The sequence below is a fragment of the Triturus cristatus genome, chromosome 7, assembly GCF_964204655.1.
Source record: "Triturus cristatus chromosome 7, aTriCri1.1, whole genome shotgun sequence".
NCBI classification, from domain to species: domain Eukaryota; kingdom Metazoa; phylum Chordata; class Amphibia; order Caudata; family Salamandridae; genus Triturus; species Triturus cristatus.
The window spans coordinates 630,229,980-630,257,418 of record NC_140590.1 but is presented as its reverse complement, the minus strand read 5'-3'; the positions used below and the strand labels follow the sequence as shown (position 1 = coordinate 630,257,418).

Genomic DNA, 27,439 nt, shown 5'->3' with positions numbered 1-27,439 from the left:
ACAAAAACAAACAAAAATGGCAGCCACCATTAATTCATACATTTATCGGGAGGGGGCATGAGTAGGGCCCCTCCCCTTGCCCATTTTGGGCCATGGGGTCCCCACCCCCAGGGCCAAGTATATTATTAATGGGGAGGGGGCTCGTAGCCCTCCTGCCCAAGCCATTTTTGGACTGTGGGACTCCATCATATGAGGTCCAATCAACTTAATAAGGGGAGGGAGCGTGCCCCCGAGCCGTGTTTGGCCACGGAAACCTAATCCGACCCTATCCAATGTGTTAAATCAGGGTAGGAGATTGTCCCGCAGTCCCCCTCCCCCAGTCTTCAAAAAAATTTAAAGGGAAGGGGCTGCATGTTTTCTCTCCCTGAGCTTTTAATGCCCTCGGTGACTTGCACTGAAGCGTGCAGGGAAACAGATCGCTCCTGCCTGGAGGGAGCAACCTAAATACCTGCTGTCTCCTGGCCGGAGCAATGCCTGCTCCCGCACCATGTGGGGAGACAACTGGTGCCGCGGGGACCCTGGAGCTCCCCCTGCGGCCACCAGTGTGTGCATAGTGGGTGCCCTGAGTGGGCACCCACCTATTTAAAATGAAGGTAACTGGGGATGGGGTCTCTGGGGCAAAATATGCCTGAGGAGGGGGGCCGCGCAGCCCCCATCCCTTTTAAAAAACAAATATGGCCCTGGGTGATGGGATCCCAGGGTCTGAGCCTCAGTGAGGTGGGGTCACACACCACCCCCCACAACTTTTTAAAATAAATATGGCCTGGGGGATGGAGTCCCTATGGCCTGTGGAGGATTGGGCGGGGAGGAGGCTGCCCTTCCTTCTCCCCTTAATATACATGGTTTTGTCCCAGGGGATGGGGGCCTTGAGGCCAACCCTACGTTGCACACATCAAAGGCTTTGTGCAGTGTGGGGTTGGCAGTCTGCTGGGGGTTTAGCCTTAGGGCCTGGCGTCAATCCAAGCCCTGTGATCAACCCACTGCTGCGCACGACCAATGACTGTGTGCAGCCTGGGGTTGGCTGCCTGCAGGCAGTTAGAAGCAGGGCCTGGCTTCAACACAGGCCCTGCGGCCATCCCCCGCCGCGCCAGCCAAAGGCAGTGCTCGTTAAGGTGTTGGCTTTACGTAGGGTAATGAAATATCACTTTACTTTAAAAAATGAAAAAAGATAGAAATTCACTGAAAAATCCAAAAGTTTGTAACATTTTGGTTGGGTGAATATGTCAGTGACAATATTAACTTTATGAACTCAGAAAACCACAGAAATTCACCAGTTACTGTTAGCAGTCCCCGCCATGCACTGCTATGACCTCACATATTACATCACTTATGAATGACATGTTCTATGACATCATTTATGACATCACTGATGCCATGTCAAGCATAAGAAAGTCAGCCATGTGAATGTTTGTTTATTCCTCTAAGCGTGATAGTCCATCTCAAGCCTATCTATGGAAACAAAAAAAATTGGGATGGGAAGTCCTCACACACCAGCAGGTGTCATGCTTCATAATAGGACTCCCCTAGCTCTTCAAAAACCCAGTTTGATGAAGAGCGGGCCTGCGCTTTATAGTAAAGGAGGCACTTCTAACTATTGAACTCGTGTTGTGAATATATAAAAAACAAATAGGATTCATCAAAGCTATCTTTTAATTTGAAAGAGATATCACTTGGTATTAAAAACCAGCGTGGCGAAAGAGGAACCAGTACAGGGCTAGAAAAATCCCAAAAATTGTACTAGTTCTGCAGGACTAGTACCTTGAAAAATCTCCTCGACCTAACTGCAACCTACTTGACCTCCGTTTCTGAAAGCGGAGCAAATGTGACAAGATAACAAGATTTAAAGGCATCTTTATTGCTCATTAATAGCAATAGCAATAACAATGCCTTTAAATCTTGTTATCTTGTCACCTTTGCTCCGTTTTCACAGGCAGAGGATAAAAGTTAGTTTGTCTTCCTACTCGCCAGAAAGGGCGTCCTCGTTAAATTTAGCTCACTTATGCGAGCGGTGGAGTGGATTTATCGAGCTCTGCAGTACCTCAGTCCCACCTTAGACCGTCAACATGTTTCTGCCTCTTGGCTCACAAGAGTCTTTGGAATTAGTCCAGATGGGACACAGGATCATATTGTGGCATATAACCCTATTAGTGCCACTTTTAAGTTGGGCTGACCTTTGTCATCCCGCACTTTCCTATGTCCCTAAGTACCCTCATCTGTGTCCGTTGCAGAAAGGGCTCAGACCCCTGTAGTCTCACATACTGCAAGGTGCGTTTCTCATTGTTCACCTAACACTGCTCACTCCTTCCTCAAGATTATCAGCTAATTACTTCAGCTGCTGCCTTGGAAGTTTTGAGGTGATCCATCAAGTGGGGGGGAGAGGAGGGTCAATATTGGTTTTCCCCATGCAAATTTCCTAAGGTATTTTGATCATGTCTACAGCCTGAACTACTGAAGTACACTAAATTTGGAAGAAAGCTAGATCTTGGTCCAGAAAGATATCTTTTTGATATTTGGTGTAGTAAATCCGTTCAGTAGTTTCAGAGTTATTAAAGGAAAAAGAAATATAGATATCTAGGGAAGCGCATCCTTCACAGGTCCACTGCGGTGCTCAGCGCGGCCTGCTTATAAATTTGCGACGGATCCGTGGGTCCGGAGCTCAATAGAAAAATAAAAATACATTCTCTCACACACTGACTCACCAACCACTTGTGACTTACGTAGAGGGTTGTCTGCACGAGGACGGCCGTGCGTGGCGTGGTGTTCAATGCACATAGGTTGGCAGCAGGGCCTGGCCACAGGCCAGGTCCTGCAGCCAACTCCCCATTACATTAAATAAAAAAAAGAAATTCACTGAATAAAACAAAGGTTACAGGGACGTTATAGTCGGGAATTAGAATTTTACAGTCCTTAGAAAGTCACTGAAAAAACAGAGGTTACATGAACATTATGGTTAGGTTCAAAATTTACATATACAAAACCATAGAAATTCAGCGTTTAAAGTTAAAGTTATGTCAAGTAACTAAAACTTGTCCCCTAAGGTAACTATAACTCGCGCCCTCGCTATGCACAGGTATTTTCCCCTTCGCCATGCACAGCTATTTACCCCACTTATTACATAATTCATGACATCTTCTGTGGCATCCTTCATAACATCACTGCAACATTTGCAATAAAATATTGATGACCTATTTATGCATGGGGGCTCAAGTTATAGTTACCTTAGGGCACGTGTTATAGTTACTTGAAATAACTCTTACTATAATAGCTGAATTTCTATGATTTTGTACGTGTAAATTCTGAACCAAAGTCCTTCCCTACAAAGTCCACCCGTGACATTTCATGTAACAAAATACCTCTCTGCATGCTTTAATACCGAGCAATAACAATGTATCCTTAAATGCCTATTGATTTTAACATATGCTTTTCACAATCAACATGGCAGCCCTACAGCCTTAATTGTAACATTTCATTATAAACAATCATATGTCTAACCTTTATCATTGGATTGTCACTATAACCAACTCAGACCTACTGTGTTGGTCATACGCCTTCCCACCATCAGGTATAATGTCATAAACATGCAAATATGTACAAAATACAGTTGTCAAAACAACATAATAACCCCAGTAATAGAGCCTAGTAAGGATTCCCATAGTGCAAATGCTCTATCCCCATGGTTTGTTCTAGAGGGTCGCCAACACCAAAACCCGTGCCTATTATATTATTCTAAGCGAAAATTCCTTCCTACGGGCTTTAGCACAGTGTAATTTCAATCCACCCTTAAAAACCCTCGCCTTTAACACATGCTTTTCACAATCAGTAAGTAACGCTTCCTGCTTTGTCATAACATTTTATTATAAACAGATCACACCTAGGAAATCTGACATAACTTTTCCCAGTGAGATGATACGGCCTCTAGCTTGTACCAATGGCTTGACACTATATACAAAACTGGCCTACTGAAGCGTGCATAAGTTGGCAACCACCAAGTAAACATCTATAAAATTACAAATATGTACAAAATTGCAGTTGGCAAAACAATATACAACCCCTCCCAATAGGGCCTAACAAGAATAATCACAGTTTTTTTTAGGGGGAGGAAGGATTGTTGGAGGCTGCAGAAGTGGCCTATGAAGCTATGGGTGCGGCAAATTTACTCCCAGAGACTGATTGGTAAGCACATACGGATATGAAAACGTATTTCCAGGGACTCCACAAGTAAGCCACGCTTTGTTAAAGCCTCTGCAAAAACAACTTGTAAGGATCAAGAGAACATGACAGCCGCCACACCGTTCTCTTCGTTATCAGATCCCGTTATGTTTATGGGCCCAGAGCAGACTGTAGGAGAGAGTTCAAGTACACCACAAGGAAATGTAAATCACGTACCCCTCTTGTCAGCTTCTAAGCTGTTAAGCTAAATTCTGGAATCTACAGCTAAAGCTGCAGATGCTGGTAAAATTGATAGAGGCAAGGGTGAAGAAAGTTTCGGATAAAGCACAGGGAGGCATGAAATCACAGACCTCTCCTCTTTTTGCGGTATCCGGATTGAAAGAACCCCACAAGGATATTACATCCCATATGGCTGTCCAGGAGTTGGTTCAGAGTAAAGATAATGTCGCACCCTGGGTATCGGATAGTGCTACGAATTCAATTTCTACTAGCTTTGCTTCATCTATATCGATTTTCAAGGCAGGAGAGTTACAGCAAGGGGCAATTATTAAGACATGCTCTCAGTCTGAATCTGCTGGTCTACAGCCAACACTAGATTCTGATATCCTAGGCATTGGAGACGAGAACCTTTTCACCACCGAGTTACTGCTACACCGAATCTTGAATGAACTCAAATTAATAAAGGTCTCCCTGGCTGAAGCGAGATAAAAGACAGAGCTACAGCTAAATTTGATAAATCAGAACATGATGAATTTAACCACAAGACTTTCCGAGGTTCAACATTGAACCGCGAGTTTCTGATATAGAAGATGCAAGACCAGGACAGGATTCTTCGATTTCTAAACTTCAAACCGAGTTGGAAGACTTGAAAGTAAAAATTGATGACGCTGAAAATTGGTCACGTCGGACAAACTTGAGGTTCACTGGGATTCCTGAGGGATGGGGAAAATAGACAATCTATGGTCAGCCTCATTTCTGATCTTGTAAGAAAATATGTGTATTCAGAAGCAGCGCCTCTTGATCAGGATTTAACCATTACAAGAGCTCATTGTGTACTGGCCATTCAACCTTCATGCTTCATATCTACAGCAAAGATACGAAGAAAGTGAATTTGTGGGTAGGTTTCTCGCTTGGTCTGCAAAATCTAGAAATAATTCCAATTTTATTAAAAGGATAAAAGATTCCATGCTGAATATTAAAACCCTTCCCTCAGAAGTAGCCCAGATCTTTTATCAACTTTATGTTAACATCTATACTGGGGGGATAGGGAGTTCACAGGACATAATATAACAATGGCTGACATAGAAGTCCCAACAGTAACCCAGGCGGACTCAATCAAAGCAGCGATCACTTTATTGGAAGTGCAACAAACTATTAAATCCCTTCCAAATGGCAAGGCTTGTGGGAAAGACTGTTCGCTGGCCGAATTTTATAAAACGTTTTCTCAACAACGAACACCTTTTTTGGTTTGTTTATTTAATCAGATTTTGCAAGGATGTAGTGTCCCCAGTTCATTCTCAGTATCCATTGTTATTGTTTTTTTTAAAAAGGGAAAGCCGGATCTTGAGCCCCATTAGTCTCCTTAACACTGATTATAAACTATTTGCCAAAATTATGGCCAAAAGGGTAGCAGCTGTAGCACAAACAATTGTTAATCAAGATCAGAATTGCTTTCTCCCGGGGAGATTGATAACTTCAATCACAATTTTTTTAATACAGGCTATAGATTATTTTTCAATAGAGAAAATTAAAGCCACTGCCATTATGTCAGACGCTGAGAAAGCTTTTGATTTGGTGGAGTATGGAGTACTTTTTGAAATACTTCATAATTTTGCTTTTCCTGTTAGTTTTTTGTTGATGTTACGAACATTATATTTCGGGGCTAAGGCATCTATAATGATTATTAATATTTCCGCTGGAGACATAAACATTAGTCGTTGTACTCCCCAGGGATGCCCGATGTCACCCATATTGTTCGCACTATTTATCGAACCTTTGGCATGTGCTCTCCGTTCAGATCAATTCATTGAACCACCTATTAGGGCGGCGCTTAAATTCAAGGTATATATGCGGACTATATGGTTTTATATTTGAAGGCAGACAAGGATTACGTTCAACATGCTTTTAATAAGATTTCTGAGTTCACAGCCATAGGGGGGGCTATAAAATTAATCAAGTAATATGGGAAGCTCTAATTTGTTAAAGTTCCACAAAGATATTACCACTCGCTATGCAATCATCATTTTCAGCCACACGTCCTATTAGCTATCTTGGGATTGAGGTAACAACAAATTATTCTGCTAAATTATGCCCCTTTAATAATTAAAGTTCACGCATTGCTTAATCGTTGGAACAAACTTTATTTTACAATCATTGGCCGCATATCACTTATTAAAAATTAATTTATTACTGCTATTTCTGTTTGCTTTCTCAAATGTCCCAATTAAGCTAAAGCTAGAAGGCAAATTCTAATCTTTTATTTGGAAGTCAAAGCGACCTAGGGCCAAGCTGTTAATACTTTTATTATGTCAGGAGGAGTGTGGGTTAGCCCTCCCCTCTTTAATAACCTACTATCAGGCCATGCTTATAAGTTGGCTGACCTTAGCTTTAAAAAATATAGCTCTTAGAGACAGTTACTATCTACATAAAATGTTAAAAACAGCAAAAATAGATCCGGATTCCTGTTTTATTATCCCAACACTACCGAAACGTACACACTATAAGACGCCTCAAATAGTAGTGGACTGTACCAATTATATTTGGCGAGAATATCGGATCCCATATTACCACCCTCAGATGAAGCTCGAGGCATGTGCTGGCTTAGGTTTGAGCTTGGGACGCTCCATACTAACTCGTTGGGCAACTATTAGATTTCGTACAATAGGAGATTTTTTCATAATAATGACTTTATTTTTTGGCAAAAACCTAGTCGTTAGCCTAGATCATTGAGTCCAACCCATTTTTTTAGCTACACTCAAATTAAACAAGTTTGTTCATGTAATTCGGTTGAGCCTAACGCTATGACAGAGAAAATAGGACCAGGTTATTCATTGCACGGCTTAAGGGAATCAGTAGTTGGTACAGACTTCTGTATCAACATTCAGTATTCGAAGTAATATCAAAACGTATTAATAGCGTAAGCAATATTGCAGATTGTAGTATTACAAAGCCATATTCAGTTTATTATAATTGTTTTAGTAAAAAAGCTATACAAGCTGCCAAATGTAAGCGTATGAGCTTTTATTGTAAATGGATGCTCTACTACACCCTTGCAAAAATTTACCATACTGCAGATCACTCTTGTTTTAGATGTAGATCTCTGTCTGGTGATTGGCTTCATGTTATATTTATCTGTTATAAATTGAATGAGTTCTGGACAGGGATCTTTTCTGAAATAAGTAATTGGGTTGGAAGAGTGATTCCACCAGATCCGATGGGAGCCCTTTTTGGCATCCTGTCAACTGCTCATAATTTTACCACCGAATTGAAGCAGATTTGTTTTATAGCCTTTTGGTAGCTAAATCGTTAGTCTTGGCAAATTAGAAGTCTATTAAAATATCAACCATGAATCATTGGCGCAATAAGATGGACAAAGTGCATCACCACGAGTTTCTCTATGCAAAGAGAGTAGGTGCTATAAAGCGTTTTAACAAAATCTGGTCAAGTTGGCAGAGGGTATTGGGCTTAGAGTAAGAAGTTAGGAATCAAGTCTTGCTGTTTATATTATTTTAACAATTTAATAGCTTAGCGTAGATAGCATGGATAATTGGTTATATTGGGACATTTTATGAATACTATTTATGATTATTTGAGAGTCGGTAATGCTTTAGTGTGAAGTATTTTATTATATTTTGAATTATTTAGAAGAAACAGCATGAATTATTAACGGTGTGATGTTCGAAAGAAATGTATTAATTAAAATATTTTAGGAATAATTAGTTTGAACCAGAAATATGAATTATGTATATTGGGATAAAATTGATGATGCTTTTAATTTTTTCCAATTAAAAAAAAAAACATGAATCATCACAGTGAAATTCAGCTCCCAAGGTTTGTCAGAGAGGGTGACCAACACCCTTGCCTACTATGGTAATCCGTGTGATTATTTATAGCTAAATACCTTTCTGTGGCCTGTAAAATAATGTGATTGCAATCCACTGTTAGAAGCCTATTGTCTTAACCATATGTTTTTCACAATACATAATCCAGACCCACTGCATTTGTAATAACTTTTTATAATAAACACACCAGACCTGTAGCATCTAGCATAACATTTCCCTGCACACCAATCAAGCCTATAGCTGCTATCACATTATTGTCACCATTTCCTTTGGCCTTTTCACCCTTTTTGCTTTTTACTCCATCTTTTGTACTTCTTGTCACCTTCCCTTCCTCTTTAAGTGTGTCATTCTTTCCTTCATCTTCCTCCCCTTTTCAGTTTGTTTCCCACCATTGTCACTCATCTTTTTCACTTTCTTACTTTTTCTGTTACCTTTCTCCATCCTGCTTGCTTTATTTGCCTTTTTATCCTTTTTCTTGTTTTCATAACTTTTCTTTCTTTGTCTCCTCACTGCAACTGGCTCATTTGACAGCTCTTTCCCTTTATTTACAAGTTATTTTTTACAGACCGAAGAGGCCTATAGAGAACTAATCAACATTTTAGTGGCCCAATAGTAACTTATCACAAAATCTTTCAGGCAGGAGACTGTTTTGAGTAGAAAATGTGTGGCAAACAAGTACTCTATGTATTGAGAAGATATCTCCTTTAAGATTTCTACCCCAGGCATAGCAAGAATACAGTTTTCATACAGACAGCCAATTTGACCAAGTATCTTGCTTGAGTTTGGTATCCAAGAGCAAGCTTTAAGTAAAATATTTCTTCAGACAAACACCCAATGCATTGACCAAGTAGCTCGCATAAGTTTGTGGGCAGCCTTACATACAATTCGTATACACATGATTGCTGAGTACAATGTGCAGGTATTTTGTGGGATCTTTGTACGTACCGTACGTACAGTTTTCATGCAGATAGCTGCCCACTGTAATTCACAGACTTTTCGTGAAAGTTATATGTGGAGACAATTAGGCAATTCATCCACTAATTGCCACTCTGCTTTATTGTCAGGGCTACAGAGATTAATAGCAGTCATTAGCAGTAAGAAACATACTTATTTGAATGTACCTAAACTTGCCCTAGGTTGGTGTGAGTTATTTTGAATTTTGCTTTGGTGCAACATTCAGCTGTGAGCGCCGTCTGTAATTGTTTCATAGCTAGCTGTTCTACCAGCCTCATCCGGCACTTCAGGTGTCATGAAATGCTGCATGATCTGCAAGTGACTATAATGGTGTTGTTCTCTTTCAGGTGTTTTGCAACAATATGTTCAGTGCTTAGACTTGGTGAACCGACGACTACCTTTCGGTCTTGCCGAGGTTGGAGTATGCTTCCATCCTGTTCCTGATTCTTCTGTTTGTCAAAATGGCAACCACTCCACGAGGTAAACAAATGCCTTGTTTTGGCTTCAGAAGTCCCCAATGTTAAGAAAGTACAGCAGAACACCAAAACTGTGATTGTGTTTTTAGAATTTATAAGCGTTTCTTTTTCAATCATTTTCTGTGTGTTTTTTAAAGAACAGGAGAAAGAACAGTGTGTTCGCTTGTCTGGTTTAGCTCTGCACGAACATCAGGACAGTGGCTCGACTACTGGCTGCGTCAGCGACTTCTTTGGTGGAGAAAGGTAAATTTTTAGAGTGTGTTGTCTCCGTGTTTCGGGAAGCTGGTGTTTCTCCCTCTAGCCTGATATGTAGGGATGGGCGATAAATTCTGCTCCCCCGTTTCGGCCACTCTGCATCACGCATGTAGTTCCTGCCAAATTCCACCAACGGCTGCGTGGTGGGGTTTTTTCCCCACGCACGGCTCTCCAACAGTAAGTTGGTGAGCGAGAATTGGCGGTCCCTGAGAGGGATTTTAGAGTGCAAGGAGGGCTTCCAGCGAGATTTTCCAAACACAGGCGGTCGCGAGCAGTCGGTACCGGTTGTGGTGAGAAAGCTGCCGTTCGAATAGAAGATCTACTCGAGCGGCAGCAAAACCAACTCAAGAAGCAGAACCCTATGGTGCTCTGTGTGGTGCTATTCGCTATGATTCTTCAGTGCGGAACAAGGTCAGTGTGCTAAAAATCAGCGCAAGCAGCACAACGTGACGATTTCCGCCCGTTTAGCGAACTTTGTGGAATCTCGCAAAGTTTTCATGTGATTCCTCTGAGTGAAACTTAGTGAGGTCTGCTCACTCCTACTGATATGATTGGCTCCATCTTGTAAACAATGTGTGGAATATGGACAGGATTTCAAGACAAGTTACGAGTTGCAATCTTTTCAAGAAACCATGACCAAATGGCATGTGACCCTCTCCTTCATAGATTGATTCTGTCATAATTTAAGTGCAGTCACGTTCCATTACCGCTTATGCAAAAAAGTAGTATTTATTCAAAATTAATTTACGAGGGGGGCGTGGCCAGCAGCCGATCTCAATGGCCGCACTCTAGAGAAGCTCCGGGGAGAGACGCGGAATCCCTAAAGCATCCGATCATCTATCCGACAATTTATTGTGCCTCAGGGACACCAACAACAAGCGCCACGCTGGGAGCACCGATTGCGCCGCTCCAGATCCGGCGAAGGCGCATCGTGTGCCGAAGGCAGAACACAGCGAAGTGCTGCCTGGCGGGCCGTTAGCAGCCGGGGAGTGGCGTAGGTCACGCACGCCCGGAAGTGCCTGTACTCCAGGGGCGGCGGAAGATACGACGGGCGCCCGAGCTACTGGCGAGCGCTACAGGAGGATTACGACCCGCATCGGTGCACGCTTCCGGTGAGTGTCCCTGCCCCCCCCCCCCCATCGTGGGCCAGCACGAGGCGCTGGCGGTACAGGTGCGCGTCTCAGGCCTCGAGGCGCACATGGGAAGCGGAGGTGGGTGCGGACTCGGACCCAGCTGACGTCGACACGCCACAGCTGAGCTGCAGGGAGCAGGAGAGCTCCGTTTTGTCCACTCGGGGGGACACTGGTGCGGAGAGAGGTCTGAGGGGCCATATAAGGAGCGCTGGATGTCTGGGGCCCGCGGGGCTCAATACCAAATAACTCTGCATGCTTAAAGGACCACAGCAAGGCCATGGATGGTTGAGACGGAGACAAGTAGAGGCGGCAGGAGCAGCCCGGCTGGGCTGGAGAACCCCGGCCTCAAAAAAGTGACTAAAGGTCCATCAGGCCTTGCAGCCCAGACTGAAAGGGTATACGGCGAGGGTGCGGGCGCCACTTCCCCCGACGACGAAATTAATGGCTGGCGCACGGAGCGGCTGTTTGAGGGTACAGCGAGGCAGGGCGGTGTTGTGCCCCTGGGGCCATGAAGCTACGTTACTGGTCCGATCCAAGCGACGTAGTGCCCCACTTGCACGGGGTTGGCGGCGCGGCGGGAAAACCGACAGGCCGCGTATGGAGTGCGCTCCTGTGGCAGGCGGCGGCGAATACCAGTCGGAGCTGCATCCCTGTGGCAGAGATGGGGGGCAGGGGCCCGCGTACGAACTCACAAGCCAAACTGGACAAGTACGCCTATAATAAGAATGCTCCTGCGGAGCCTGAACGCAAGGACGCCCTCATAAAGACTCTGAGCCGCCGGGGGCAATGAAAGTGACGCTGGAAGATATCATGGCGGCCCTTACCAGTGTGCAATCGACGGTGGGCACCATCTCTACCGATGTTTCCTTCCTGAGAGCAGACTTCCAGAAAATGACCGCCAGGGTCACTGAGGTGGAGCAACTGACGAAATCACTGTCGCGAGACACCGCCGCTCTACTCGGTAGGGTCACCCATCTAGAAGCAGAAAATCGAATTCTGGCAGAGAAGTTGGACGACCAGGAGGGGCGCTCTCGACGCAACAATATACGAATCACGGGTATTCCAGAGAGCGACGGGCATCCGGCCATGGATCTCTATGTCGAGGAGCTCATAAAAACCAAAATTCAGCCCAGAGGGCTTTTGCATTTCTTCTCTGTGGAAAGAGCGCACAGGGTGCCGGGGGGTAAGCCCAAACCCGGAGCCCCCCCCAGGCTGGTCCTGGCCCGCATTTTCAACCATCACGACAGAGATGCAATACTCCAAACGGCGAGGGTGGCCCCCCTACTGCGAGTCCAGAACACGGTGGTGTCCTTTTTTCCGGACTACACGGCAGCAGTGTCGAAACGTCGCAGAAGCTTCCTTGAAGTAAAGAAAGAACTTAGGCGCAGAGAACTACCATACTCCATGCTGTTTCCGGTTTTTTGAATCCCCAGAAGAGGCCCGCGACTGGCTCGGGGGATGGCGACGATGGAGGGATCCCGGCGGACAGAGAAACAACAGCGGCGCCCTGGGGTCACCGATGGCTCTTTGGAACATAGCCCGGGACGTGAGGAGGCAGATGCACACCGGACTGGAGGAGATGAGGGATAAGGGGCAGCGGCGTCTTCAGGTCAAGAGACGCTATGCTAGGGCGCGGCTGATTCGATCTGGACATAAGTATATGGGGACTTGAATTAATGGCTGTAATGCACGCGATGTACTCACCCCCTGCTCGGAGATGCTGGGCTCTGACCCAGAGTGGCGGGCCCGGCCAAGGACGCGTGGCATACTCCGACTACTAGACTCTCTCGGAGGAGGGGATAGACTGCAGTGTCTCACGGACTTCTCTTCCCCCCCCCCACACGCAAGTACTGTTACAGGGGTTGAAGCACTCTGCTATGTTGGGGTGGCGGATAGTTGGGGATCCGTCTGGCAGGGACGGGGGGAGGTAAGAGGGGAAGTTCTTTGTCCTTGATTTTGAATGGTTTCTACCTTAGTTTGATGGTCACCCTAGCAGAAAAGACTGTGAAGACACAGATGCACGGGACAGAGATTTGTCTTCGCCCTTTACTGGGGGGTGATGTGTGAGAGGCACGTAACTCCTGTGGATTCTGATTATACTAGGGGGTACCGAACACTACACTATGATAATCGTACAATTGCACCTTATTCTTTATTAAGGGCTGATCCGGGGTTAGGGAGGAGGGAGGAAGGGAGGAACAAGAAGAATCGGTATGTTTCGTTGGGGAGAGGGGAAGGTTTGGGGGAGGTAGGAGTGAATATGTTACGTTGGTTTTGTTTATATTTTGTGATTGATCTTAAGGAAGTTTTTAGGCAGAGGGCACTTTTCCACAATACCCAGTACATGTGTGACTCTTTGATCTCACATACCCCTAACATCAAGTATGGCAGCACAAAATCAGAATACCCCCGATCCTGAAACGTACCCCATGGCCCCAGTGACACCACTGTCCATGATCACCTGGAATGTCCATGGTCTCGGTGACAAAATAAAGAGGGGATTGGTCCTACAATACTTAAAGCGGTGCTCCCCAACGGTGGCCCTGCTGCAGGAAACGCACCTTACTGGTGCTGCATGTAGGGCAATGGACAGATGGGGTTTAAAATGGTAGTCCATTCTGAGTTTTCCTCAGGCTCTAGGGGCGTGGGTATCCTAATTAAAAACCAATCACCATTGATAGTACACCATACTAAAACGGATGACCACGGCCGCTTTGCGGCCATAGTAGGTCAATGGGAGGGGCGGTCTATAAATATAGTATCAGTTTACATTCCCCCTGTGCTACACGCAGTGGCACTCCCGGCTCTTAGCGAGTTCCTGCTTGGTCTCCCGGACGGGGAACTCTTGATTGGGGGGGACCTCAATGTAACTATAGATGGCACCCTAGACCGCCACCCGGCGAGGGCACCCGTGCTGGGCACGTCCCGCATTGGGAGCTTTCTGGAGGCGCTCGGACTTTCTGATGTGTGGAGGTGGCACCACCCCACGACACAGCAGTTTACCTTCCACTCTGGGGTGCACCGCAGTCTATCCAGAATAGACTACTTCCTAGCTCCAGCGGATTGCCTGAAACACATTGACAATATAGAGATAAGACCCAGAGGGATATCTGATCACTCCCCAGTGCAGATGATGTACACATATCACCATACAGCTAGGCGACGTACCTATCCCATTTACCCTGGTTACTTTCAGGTCCCAGAGATCAAGAAGGCGGTGATTAAGGCGACAAAACGCTACTTTCAGGAGAACGTCAAGACAGTAGACTCCCCGACAACTCTGTGGGAGGCATATAAGACTGTCCTTAGGGGACATGCCATAGTTTCGATCACAGGGCATAAACGGGAGAAGCAGCGGGAACTACATGATATAGAGCTGGAGTTGCAGGACGCTGAAGCCCAACATACCAGCAGCCCAACGCCAGATACAACTCAGAAATTGCATCTTAAACAGCAACAGCATAGGGGATACCTTGAAGAAATGACCAGGTCTCATCTAGCGGCCACGCAACATAAGATATATGAAACTGGGGATAAAGCCGGAAAACTTCTGGCGTGGCTAGATAGACGGGAACGGGGTAGTAAATGGATAGCGAGGATCCGGACGAGGGAGGGACAAATCGCATCGGATCCACGCACAATAATACACACACTGGCGGACCATTTCCAGCAGGTGTATGAGTCGTCTTTGGAAATGTCGCCTGAAGTAGCGCTGTCATATATACAAGATATTCCCATGCCCAAGCTCGCTCCGGAGGCGGTCCTCACACTGGAGGCGGACCACACGGTAGAGGAGCTGCAGGTAGCGATTGGATCATTACAATCCGGCAAAGCAATGGGACCAAACAGTATACCAGTTGAACTTTATAACCTGGTAGCGGGGACCATAGCCCAGCACTTGCTACACATGTACACCGACTGCTTGACGATAGGCGAGTTACCACTAGATCAGCGAACGGCCACAATAGTGGCAATACCCAAACCAGGCAAACCTGCTGAGGACTGCACCTCGTATCGCCCGATATCATTAATTAATGCAGAGGTGAAAATTCTGGCAAAGCTTTTGGCAATTAGGCTAACGCCGCACCTATTGACCCTGATCCACCCGGATCAGTCCGGATTCATGCCAGACAGAAGTACGGCATTAAACTTGCGGCGCCTGCACGGAGTAATGGCCCGTATCCCATATCTACAAGAACCGGCGGTTATACTCTCCCTGGACGCCAGAATGGCGTTCAACATGGTCGAGTGGCCATTTCTATTCGCAGTCCTTCGCCACATGGGCTTCGGACCAACATTTTGTGCATGGGTCCGCCTTTTATACACCAAGCCAGTAGCCCACATTACGGCTAATGGGCACATCTCTAATGACTTTCCTCTTGCGAGGGGCACACGTCAAGGCTGCCCCCTGTCCCCGCTGCTCTTTGCCCTGGTGCTGGAGCCGTTGGCGGCAAGGATAAGGTGGGAACCAATGAAAAGAGGACTCAGGTGGGCAGCAGGATGAGAGGACCGCATCTCCCTGTATACGGACGACATCTTACTATATATGGCCTCCCCCAGGTGTTCCATACTGGTCCTCCTTAATATATGCGAACTCTTCGGACGGACGTCGGGGCACACCATTAACTGTTCCAAATCTACCTTGTATGTGCTACACGGCCCCCCACCACAACTTCCTTTAGATTGTCCGTTACAGATCCCGGTCGACACGTTTAAATATTTAGGTATCTTCGTCACGGCTGACCCTGATGACTTCTTCAAAAGAAACTTAATGCCTCCATTAGAGCGCCTAAAAAAGGACACAACGCACTGGGGGTTATTGCCGCCGACTCTTCTAGGGAGGGCAGCGCTTCTTAAAATGATGGCGCTCCCTCGATACCTATATGTGTTGGAAAATGCTCCATTCCCGGTACATCCAAGCTATTTTAAAGCAATTGCAGCCCAGGTCTCCAACTTAATGTGGGGGAACAAACCGGCACGCATAGCCCAGGCCAAGCTGGTACGGGGGTGGTATGATGGAGGGCTAGCACTCCCAAATATACACCTATATTACTGGACGGCGCAACTGAAGGTGATAAGTCAGTGGGTACACGTAGCACAAGTGGATCCTGCATTTAAGGCTGACAGGTTTCAATTAGGAACAGGAAGTATGCTGTCCCCTCTCTATAATAAGAAGCAAACTCGAACATTAATAGGGCCCACAAAACACACAGTCACCATATGGCACGCAGCACAGGCAAAGCTGGGCTGGCAAGGGGTAATAACCCAACTCACTCCCGCTATGGGACACGGGGAGACTGGGATGACTTAGGAATAGTAAGGGCTTTGATCAGTGGGATGCCGTCGGCATATCCACAGTGGGGGACATGTGGCATAAGGGGGGAGTGGCCACCTTCGAGCGCCTCCAGCAACAGTATGAATTAGCGCCCACTGAAATATACCGATACACACAGATAAAACATGCACTTGCAACGGCCCTGCCGCCTGGTAGTGTGGTCCCGGAAGCCTCCCCTCTGAAGGATAGGTTACTGACAGACTACATGCATAAGCGGGCTACGTCATTCACTTACCGCAAGTTAGTTAACAACCTACCGGACCTCACAACGCAAATTAGGGACCAATGGATCCGCGACGTAGGCGACCTGGATGACACAGAGTGGCAGGAGGCGCTGTCCTCACCAAGGGAAGTGGGTATACCCTCGAGACTCAAATTAGTACAACTTAAAAATTCTGCACCGAACATATTACACCAGATGCAGTATGTTTAAGATGGGTAGAGCCTCGCACCCATATTGTCTTAGGCAGTGTGGGGAGGAGGGTACCTTTTATCATACTATATGGCAATGCCCGAAGATTAAGGTCTATTGGGGGAAAGTGATGAGGACGATTTCGCAGACAGAGGGAGTGTCCCTCTTGCCGGAGCCCAAGAGTTGTCTGCTAAATATATGGGACCCAAATGTCCTAACAAATTTGGCGCAAGACTGGGCAACGCTGGGGATCATGATGGCTAAATGCAACATAGCGCAGAAGTGGGGGGCGGTGGAAGTCCCATCGCTCAGTGCATGGTGTAAATATATGGATACGGCTATGGTAGCAGAGAGAACAGTATTTATCAACCGCGGCTGCCCCCAAAAATGGAACAAGATCTGGGGGGCGTGGAATAAATATAGAGGCAACATCTGTGACCCGCCAAGAGAACAGGCGGATGAGAGCATTGATGGGGACCAATAAGGAGGAAGGAGGATGTCTAATGTGAGCTATTGGATCTGTATTTGATATGTTATGCTTTAACATAACAAAGTGCTGAAACTGTGGTCTGCTGCTTATTATGTATTTCTACCATATGGAAAAAAAAACTCTGCCTTGATGATGTTATGTTCTATAAAATAAAAAAAAGATTTAAAAAAAAATAATAATAATTTACTACCTAGGGCTTGATCCACACAGCCCTTTGCAGAAAATCTGCAAAGGTTCATATATAAATAGGCTTGTGTCCGTGCTTTGCATTAATTCTCAACTTTTATGAGGTTCACAAAAAAATGAAGAGTATTCCTGGTAGCCAGAGATTTCAAGGAGTACTTAAATGTGTATCCAGTAACCTTATGAAAAGGCACACTTCTGCATGTGGGAATTGAGGGCTAACATGCATTTGTATGTAACTTTTTTGGAAGCCACTCACCTGCAAACCCATCAAATTCTAGAGTTGTTATTCCCATTCCCACCCTCAAAACAGAAATACGCCTCCCTTTGGCAGGAGTTAGTCTACAACTGTTTTGGGTAGGTGGGACACTAGCTAAAAAATCTGAAAATACATTAGCTTGTGAATTTGTCAGTGGTCCCCAAACTTAATACAACACCCACAAACCCATATTGGTGAGATTTCTACGTGAGCAAATTAGCATATGAAGGCAAAATCTCACCAATCCTGATTGTCAGCAAGGAATGGACCTTCATCCTCACATACCTGTATATGCATGCCGGTGTGCTCAATAAATCTCTTGACTGGACCCTTGTTCCAACAAGATAATGAAACAACTGTCAGTAAATCAATCCGGCTCTCAGTTGAATCTGAATTTAAATAGAATTTATTCAGATTCCATGGCATCTTATTTAGCAGTAGTATTTGGGAAGGTGAGCTGTACTGACATTAAATAGTCTAGCTCCAAAGCCATACATCATTGTAGCTGTCATTACTCATACAAGATAAATGCATATACCTTCGCAAGCAATTCTTACACGCAAGATATCCAAGTATTCATACATCTTCATTCCTTTCTGAAACTTAAGAGAAATTGGTGAATACCACATCAGTGCAGAACATGAAATTCATCTAGGATGAGAACCTTAAACAAAATTAACCAACAAAGTTGTTTAAATATCCTGTTAGTTGGCTGTTCCTTTTTCAGTTCCAATGTATCCTCATAAAGTTTTCAGAGGGTAACTTTTTCTTCTAGAAATTGATTCTGGATGGAAAAATTGATTTGTGCTTTAAAGTTCATAAATGCAGTTCCTATTCTGATCTTTCTATTCTGATTTTCTAATGCATTTAGAAAAAAACTCAACAAGTATAAATCCAGAGAACATAGTGTGACTCATAAACATTATTACGTTTTTTCAGGTATTTCTATTTTTCCTCATTCAACAGGATATACTTTTTGCCTTTTACTTGCAGTATATCTGCCATAATAGCATTTAATTTTCTCTACAGTTTCATTGTACTTCATGCTTGCTCTCGGCAACCAGTCTGAACCAATTCAGTGTTACAATCCCTTCCTTTCAGCACCTCAAAGAGACTCAAACAAGTAGCACTATGATAATAAAATATTGTCTCTTGACATCGCTGCCCGCACTTCTGTGGAAATGTGCTTTTTAATGAGCACTCTGGTGCAGGGGTCACCCTTCTCTATCCACGGGTCCGTAGACCAACAAAATAGAGATTGGCACTGAAGCTGGAATTCAAATAACAAGTTTATTAATCACTCATGAGTGGGACTACGTCCACACAGCACTCTCAAGTGCTGCCTGAGGTAGTACATGGAATACACAGACCATGGGACTTATATACAGAGTTTGTTGCAGAGTAAGCATGTAGTTACAAATAGAAGGTACAAGCATACACAAGAATAGTTACAGCCAGACATGGGCAGATGGGTAATCACTTAGTCATCAAAGTGGAAGGGGGAACAGAACTGCTTACTTTTGCAAAACACAGTTGACTGTTATATCTTTAGTCAGGTGCATTCTAGCAGCTACAGGCCTTTTCTCAGCACGTACATTGCTTGTCCCCGTACAGAAGGAGTTAACTAAAGCTGATGACTCAAGCAGAATAGAAAGGCAAGCAACAGTGAAGACGGAAGAATTACATAGCTAACAAAATGGATGCCACACACACGATGGCTTCAGCTTATGCTTACAGAAATTATTTCCGATTTCCACACTTCTTTTTTTGTTGTCCAGCTGAACCCGTATATAAGCTCACTAGCATTGGAACCATATAGGGCTGTTATTTTGTGTTTACTCACATTGCATTTGTAGAAAGCTTACATTTCCTCGGAACCAATTGAGCATCATTACTGTTACGCACAATGCCAGGAAAACTCTCCATGTTGAAGATGTTTTCAGTAAATCAGTGGTCTTTTTCTGCTGTAGCCCACATTTTAGAACAACCTCAATAATCCATGAGTATCGTAAGGTATTTAAAATTATTCCCAAAAGCAATAAGCTCACTCCATGATGTCCAAACCAGGGTAGGAATGCTAATTGCGGAGGTGACAGTAGTGACTGGGAGACCTTCAAAAGGTCATCACTCTCACAACAGTGGGCAAACCCACGCACATATGTATTCCCCTTCACCAGTAACCCTTTATTAAAAAAAAAAATCCTTAACATAATTGTCCCCATTGGTCACATACAGACCCCCATAGAATGTTCAGAGATGTGTGCCAATGGAAGGGAAATGCTGAGGAAGGGAGGCGAGCCAGCTGAGGAAACCAATCCGCACACAGGAGCTGGGAGGCCAGGTAGAGCAGGATCCCACACAGGCAGGATACAGAGATTGTCATTGTTGGGCTCTCTATGGTTGCCATTAAGCACATCATTTTTCTATATAAAGGGAAAGCTAGAGGAAGCCAGAAGAACTATGGAATCCAGCAACGTGGCTTGCCTGCTGCCTTTTCAGGCAAGTGTTCAGTAGGGGGCAGGGTAAAAGGAGGGAGTAAAGAGTATACGGAGTGGAGGGAACAGATCTGGAATCCAGTAAAGTGTCTTCTCATGGACATGTTTTCTTCGGTAGTAGGTAGAAATAACTATCCCTTGGTGAAAAATTATATAAATTCTAGATCTCAAAGTTCTCCGTAAAGGGGAAGAAATGTTTAGCCCATATATTAGGTCATACACAATACTAGATATAACAATGCCACATGTAGAGTATGTATTAAAAAATGTTTTTTATTAGAAATAGATAGTGTTTACAGTTAAAAAGACACAATAGAAATTATCATCATTCACATTAAAATCAAATTGATATACCATAGAAACAATTATTGCAAAGAACCAGATATCACTGAGGAACTAAATATAAAAACATTAGACTTGATTCCAGTCCTGTATGGGATGAAACAAACAAAAAGCTATACCTTAAATGTATATACCACAAGACAATTTAACAGAGAGACACATATAGACAATACTTTTTGTCATTTGATAACACATCCGATTCACACAGTTTTAAACGCTAGTCCTAGATACAATCTGTCCTTATAATCTATAGGATTAACTATTCAGACGGATTGTGTTGAATGCATCGTCGACGCGTTTCGATGATTCTGTTTTATTGTTCCATCTTTGTCAAGACAATTATACGTCTCTCATAATGGGCACTGATTGGTTGCCTTATTTTTAGATTTCAGTCCTTATCTCATATCGCTAGGGCATTGATTCCCTTTGCTTACTCCGTATATTCTTTGCCATTAATCCACGAAATCTCATAAAAACAGTGGTCTTAGTTCTTTTCTTCATTTTCTCTGCTCCTCATTAATATTACCGGTGCTGCACTTTTCTAATCCTCGTGTTAAAGTCCTTCAAACTATTTCTCATAGTTTCAGGCTCGCATACAACCTGTAGATAAATTCTTACACGGAATAAGAGCTCTTCGTGTGACGAACCCTGCTCGTAGTTTTGCGCTCGCGTTTTATTTTGCCGATAGATTCTTCTCATGGGTGACTGTCTTATATTCTTTCCCTCATTAAGGATTCTTAATGAGAAGACGAGTTCCACGCCCGCCTTGAGATTTATTCAAGTCAGAAGAGATTGCTTGACCAAACCGTGCCTTTTGAGTCTCAATCTTCTGGCCCTTTGACACACTGTTATGCCCAACGGGTTGAGAGTTATGAGGATCAAATGGAATCCCAAAAGGCAAAGGTACTTTGATTTGTATCTTGTTTTCATGGAAATTTTTACCATTGGCTACTTATACAGACAGATGGCATTACCCTTAACAATCGTCTCCTCACTGTCTTTTTTGTGAGGGAACTACTGAAACAGAGGATCTCTTTTCTCACTATGGCTGATCCACCTTTAATGTAGATAGCCATTATTACCTGTACGTCAATAAGGCATTATTACTGTCCATGTGGAATGCAGTTTATCAGCAACTAATTGAGGTCTGTTATAAAGGCCAGTTCCTCTGATTGTAGCAAAGATTCTTGAACAACTACGGATCGGGCAGGTCAGGTGGAGTGCTTGACTTCCTCTTTGAAACCTGGGGGCATACAACCTTCATCACCTGTGCCACCCATAAGAACTCTAGGTGGGAGCGGTTGTCGTACTGTAAGCGATGGAGCATCTCTTTTGGGGGTGGAGCAACTAGATGATGCATTGAAGGGAAGTCTATTAGCCTTTTCTCTACGCCCATTGATTTTACTGAAAATGAAGGGCAGTTTGGTCACTCTAGTTTCGCCATCTTTGCTAAGCCTACCTCGCTCATCTCTTTCATCAACAAATCTGTCACAAGAACACGCACGGAGCAAGTGGCTGAGGTTCTCTTATTGTCTCATGCCAAGTATTCCAAACAAGTTACAATAGTGTCTAGGCTTACACAAAATCCCACATTCTCTGTCTGTTGCTAGTTAGTAAAAAGTCTGGTGTAAGCACAATCCACAGCTACTAACAGAACCCACTGTCTGTACAGGAACTTCAAGACTGTGGAGCAGATGTATGTTAAAGGACAATAGCGTGCACTCAGACAGGTATAGTAAGTAACTTATGTAGTAGATTAGACAGTCCAAATTACATTCATTTTTATTTTCAAACTGAACAATCGGCACAAGACAGTTCTTACATGGTAAATCTGCGGTATTCAATCCCAAACAAATACAAGCATGGTTGCCATCAACTAAGCCCTCTCCCCCCTCCTTCCCTTGATATGTATGAGTCAACGCATACCACCAGTGTCTCTTGTTCTGAACCCGGAATGGCCCCAAGTAAGCTTCCGGGGTAATTTATAGGACATTGTGATCCCTGGGCCCCTATGTCTGAGTCTCGTGTGTGCTATGCATAGCGGACTGTTATGTGTTGTCTCCCATGTCGAGCCCAAAGTATCATCTCCATGGGTCCCAAATCTTGTGGAATTTTTTCAGGCAGCCTCTGCTATGATACGTGGTCAGCTCAGCCATCATATATATCCATTTCTCTTGTCCACTCCTGAATTGTCGGACTATTGCCCACTCCCCTCCTCCTATCTGCGTCGCTCTTAGCTACTATTAACCCCAGGGAAGCAAAGATTAGCTGTGCTGTAGTGATATCTACCTCACTGGGAATCCCTAGTATCACAAATCTTGGCTCCATCGGTAGCATTACCCCCAGGACCGTTCCTATTAGTCCGACTACTGCGTCCAGTATAGCTGAAGTGTAGGACACGCCCAGATCGTGTGAAAAAAATCACTGTTAAAGGCGGTGCAAGCCATGCACGATGGTGAGTCTGCTCTTCCCATCTTGTATAGCCTGTCCCTGTCATATGTTCAGTGTAATATTTTAAGCTGTATGAGTTGAAGCCTTACCTTGATGGCAAATTCTCTGGGATGCATTAATGCCGCCTCCCAGTCGATACAGATTCTGTATTTTTGATCCTATTGTCATGCTTCACTATTCCAGCCACTATTATTTAACTGAGTCTTTATTTGAAGGGAGACAGCCCGAGACCACCTATGAGCTTAAAATGCTGCCATAAAAATGTTGGTAAAATCCTTTGCACAATTATTCACAGGATTTGAAACTGTGCTCTGACTGAAAACAATTGCTCCATAAATGCTGAAAAACAAATTCAGACAAAGATTCATAGTTCGCTAGCCCTGAAGAAGTTCTCAGATGAAATGAAACACGTTAACTGTTTAAATAATCGTTATGGTTCGAATAGTAAACCAAGTATCAAAAAAACGGCATCCTTGTTTTTAATTTGGACTGTGGCAGGTCTTACTCATGATACATATTATACCTCTCTGCGTGCACATTATCGGTCTGTCATGCTGAAAGTTATGAAGCTGCTCACAAGATGTTCTGTGTCCTCTGCTAGACACCATGCTGAATCAATGATCCAGACAGAGGACACCTGAAACACCTATCTTTTGGTCATTGGGGACTTCAGAAACAGGTCAGGGGTACTATTCTCCTCTGTCAATGAGCTCTTCAAAACACAACTGATGAACCGTTTGCACTTGTTCCCTCCTGACTATTGCCCTTTGGTGAGACTTGTATCTGTTTCTAGGTAGTTTGTTGCTCAAAACCTTTGAGCGCATGCCTCCCCGTGACTTCTCTTCGAAGACTTCCATGCAGTTTCCAGAACTTCAGCCAAACTTATTAATGTACTTTAAGTACACTGCGCACTTTGGAGCCACACACTGTTCTGCTGAGAGAGGCATAGTGGTGCCGAAGACTCCTTCGCCTCATCACTGCATCCTTCCCACTTTTATTCAAATTATGTTGGCTCAGTTGCACTGGAACAAGGCAATATTACTGCTCACATTTTTTCCAGGCCTGCGCACTTCCACAACATTAGGAAATCTTTCAGTGCTAGGTTCATGTCTATATTCTTAGTTTACCACTTAGCATCTTTACCATAGCCACAAACGTTGTTGCCTAATTCCTTGTTATAAAGAGGTGCATTTTACCCTTACTTGGACGTTTGGTTCTCATGGGGGCTCTTTTGCTTTCAGTATGCCATTACTATTTTTAACCTGAGATGTTTGGTAAGCAAATCCAAGTATACACAAATGCCAGGTGAGTGCCACCCTTATTCAGGTGCTGTGTTGGGACAGTTGTCCATGTGAGAGCTCGAAAATCACTGAACGCATCTGGTCACATCCATTCCTGCCTTTTTGGTGGTGCCTTCGGAGGTCTCCTAAACTGCTCACCCCTTGACCAAATAATTGCTTTTGCTTTGCTCTGTAAGTTACCTACTCTGCTTCAGTTGGTTTGAAACTGGGAGAACGGCCCATAATCCAATGCTGAGCCTCTGAGTCTGTGAAAGAAGACCTGTAAGAGAGATGTAAACTTTTATTGGTGTTTCCTTTGTTCTCCTAGAAAGATCTTATTTATTTAACCATATTTGCTCTGCACAAATTGCATATCTAAATTGCTTCTAGGCATTGGGGTGAGAGAACTGGGAGAGCAGAGAGCTGACCAATTTGAACAAATACTTTTTCAGTTGTTTCCGGAAGGGAGGAGGTTGTTGGAGTTCTACAGGTGCTTTGTACTTCTAGGGATTATTTTTATGTACAACTTTGAAATTGCGCATCTTTAGTTCTACTAATTGGATATTTGTTGCTTTGGGCTCAAATAATTTATTACGTTTTACTCTTATTTTTCTAAATTGGTATGGGATTCTTCTTGTGTCGTGTTTTCACTCTATAACAGTTTGAAGTGCTGCAAAGTATTTTACACATTGCTTCTAAGTTAAGCTGGACTGCTGTGTGCCAAGCTACCTACCAGGGGGTGATGCACCGGTTAATTTGGGGTTGCTTGTGACTTTATCCTGACAGAAATGATGGTTGTTGCCTGAGTAGGGTTTCACCTCCCTCAACCAGCAACCCAATTTCCCACACTTCCAATTAATGTTTTCGATATACCATTGTGTTTACATTACAGTCCAGCCCCTATTGAAATAGCTGTGCAGTAGTAGTAGAATGAACTTGGCAAACAAATTTCTCATCATTATGAAATTAAACCCACTTGGTAGCCTGAGCCTGCAATTAGATGTTCTTACGGGTGATTATATTTTTGATCCTTTAGTTTGCATTAGGTCCATCAAACATAAGCAGCAGTGACTACCAGGATGAAAATGGCAACAAAGGATCCCGCTTGTATTACAGTTTTCCTTGGGGAAAAGAAGAAATTGAAACACTACAGGCTGTCGGAGAAAATGAGCTCTTGCAGATGCACCAGGGGAATGAGTCAAAATTATATGTAAGTTATATGTACTGTTTTAACCTTGGTAATAGTTACTAAAATTCAGCTTTTCGTCACTTTTAGAACTGAAGTCTAATCCTAATTCATCATTATTGTTAGATCTTTTCATCATGATAATGATGTACAGCAGTCATGGCAACAACCTTTTTCAAAATGTAGTCTTAGTAGACTTGGCAGAGAAAACCCCAAAGACATTTCTTACAAAATAATACGTAAGCAACATGTACAGTCAGTATAACCGTAGGGTGTCACCGATCCATACTGAGCCTAAGAGTTGGAAAGCAAAAGTAGATGTACGACAAAAAATTAATGAGTCAACTAATATGTCTTAAGGACCAACTTTCGCCTATGTCTCAACCTACCTCTTCTCCGAGAGCGGACCTTTCCATGGCTGTACCCTTACAACTCCGTAGCAATCCTAGCCCCTAAAAAAGTCATCCATGAAAGTTAATTCTGCTCTATCCCTTTCCAGAAAAGTCCAGATTGGGTCTGCCTTTGTCAGGATACAGGGTTCCTCTCAATGCTGCACCTCAAAGCTAATTGGGAAGCCTATCAAACCTGTATGCATAATTCTGGTGGATACTTTAAATCCAGAATCCTGGACTGGATCGCAAAAACTTTTCCCCCAGAAGTACCTCTTCAGCACCCTCAGGAGGCTCCATTTGGCTTCACTCATGACTTCATTTGACCTGGATTTGATGATGTCATGGTATGTATGGCACCAACTGGCACCTTGGCACCGGTTTCTTTTGTCTCTATCCTAATCAACACTGTCTACAGCTTATTTTGGTGTTTTGAATTTCTCAGCAACAGCAGCGAGTTCATATGTTACCTCCTAAGGCTCTGGTATTTAAACCCCTTTGATAATGCTGTAATGTGTCCTAATCAGATTCATAAGGCATCTGCATGTAGTGTTATGAATCCGATCTTGACGTCCTTGCTACGTAACTTTTGCACTTCTAAGTTTATTGCAGGCCTGTAGTGAGCAGGAGGCTAGACCAGTGGATTATTGTCAGAGCAATGTTATATGTTGATATGAAAATGACAAAGTAAAAAATAAAAAAAAGGGTCCTGAAGGACACTTCAAAGCTGTCCCTCTACCATCGTTCGTGTAATTCACTAGACAGGCAGTGATCCCTAAGCATACATTCCCAAAAGAAACACAAAAAACGCCATAAGAAGTCCTCTTCTTTCTCAAATAAACTGTTACTCACCTGGAACCCTTTGGCGCTTGATGCCTCTCTCTTCCTCATTATTAAAGCTATTCCAATTCTGAAGAGTATCAAGCTAGAGTTCCTGTCTCCTTTTACCAATTCTCCTCTGATCGAGGCCTTTCGATAGGCCATGCTGGACATTTTCAGGATGGCCCCACTACCATCTGGGCCACTGTGGCTGAGATCCTGCTTTCTAGGAGACCTTCCCCATATATACGAGTAACGAAGGTACAGTTGAGGCACTCCGTCCCAAGGCCTCTTCCTCCATCTTCTCTTCACGTCAAAAAGAAATGGAAATAGAACATACATGGATGGTGTCGTCTCAGAATGCCCTCATGAATGAGCCTTATTCAGATATTTAAAAGAGAACACCACAGGATCTGTATCAGATTTGGTATCTTACGCCTATTCCTTCTTTGGCTCCTGTGGTGGGTCAGATGATACCCAGAAACGGATGGGTAGGGAGTCAACATCATAACACTGTAACAATTTGCTCAGGTTTGCCAGGACCGAAGCCACAAATGCAGTTCCCCTATTTCACTCATTTTCCCGGGAAGGGATAAAAAATTGTGCCCAGCTTCTCTATAGTGAACTACACAAAAGCCTTCAAAGGAAATTCAGGATGCCAGGATTCTCTCCATCTCATACTCCGCCCCCTCTGCTAGGGAGAAACACTCACTCCTCCAAGACAGGAATGTATCAATAATAGAAATGGA

At 44.0% G+C, this 27,439-nt stretch overlaps 1 protein-coding gene across 7 annotated transcripts in view; it reads left to right on the top strand.

Annotated features, from left to right (window-relative positions):
• POLG2 (DNA polymerase gamma 2, accessory subunit) overlaps positions 1–27,439 on the top strand; it is a 172,655-nt gene that overhangs the window by 83,207 nt on the left and 62,009 nt on the right. For all 7 annotated transcript variants that reach the window (XM_085617246.1, XM_085617249.1, XM_085617245.1 and 4 more), the window contains 3 exons: positions 9,533–9,665; positions 9,799–9,904; positions 25,333–25,506. In XM_085617246.1, the coding sequence (XP_085473372.1) occupies positions 9,533–9,665; positions 9,799–9,904; positions 25,333–25,506 (413 nt within the window). The remainder of the gene's footprint in view (positions 1–9,532; positions 9,666–9,798; positions 9,905–25,332; positions 25,507–27,439) is intronic.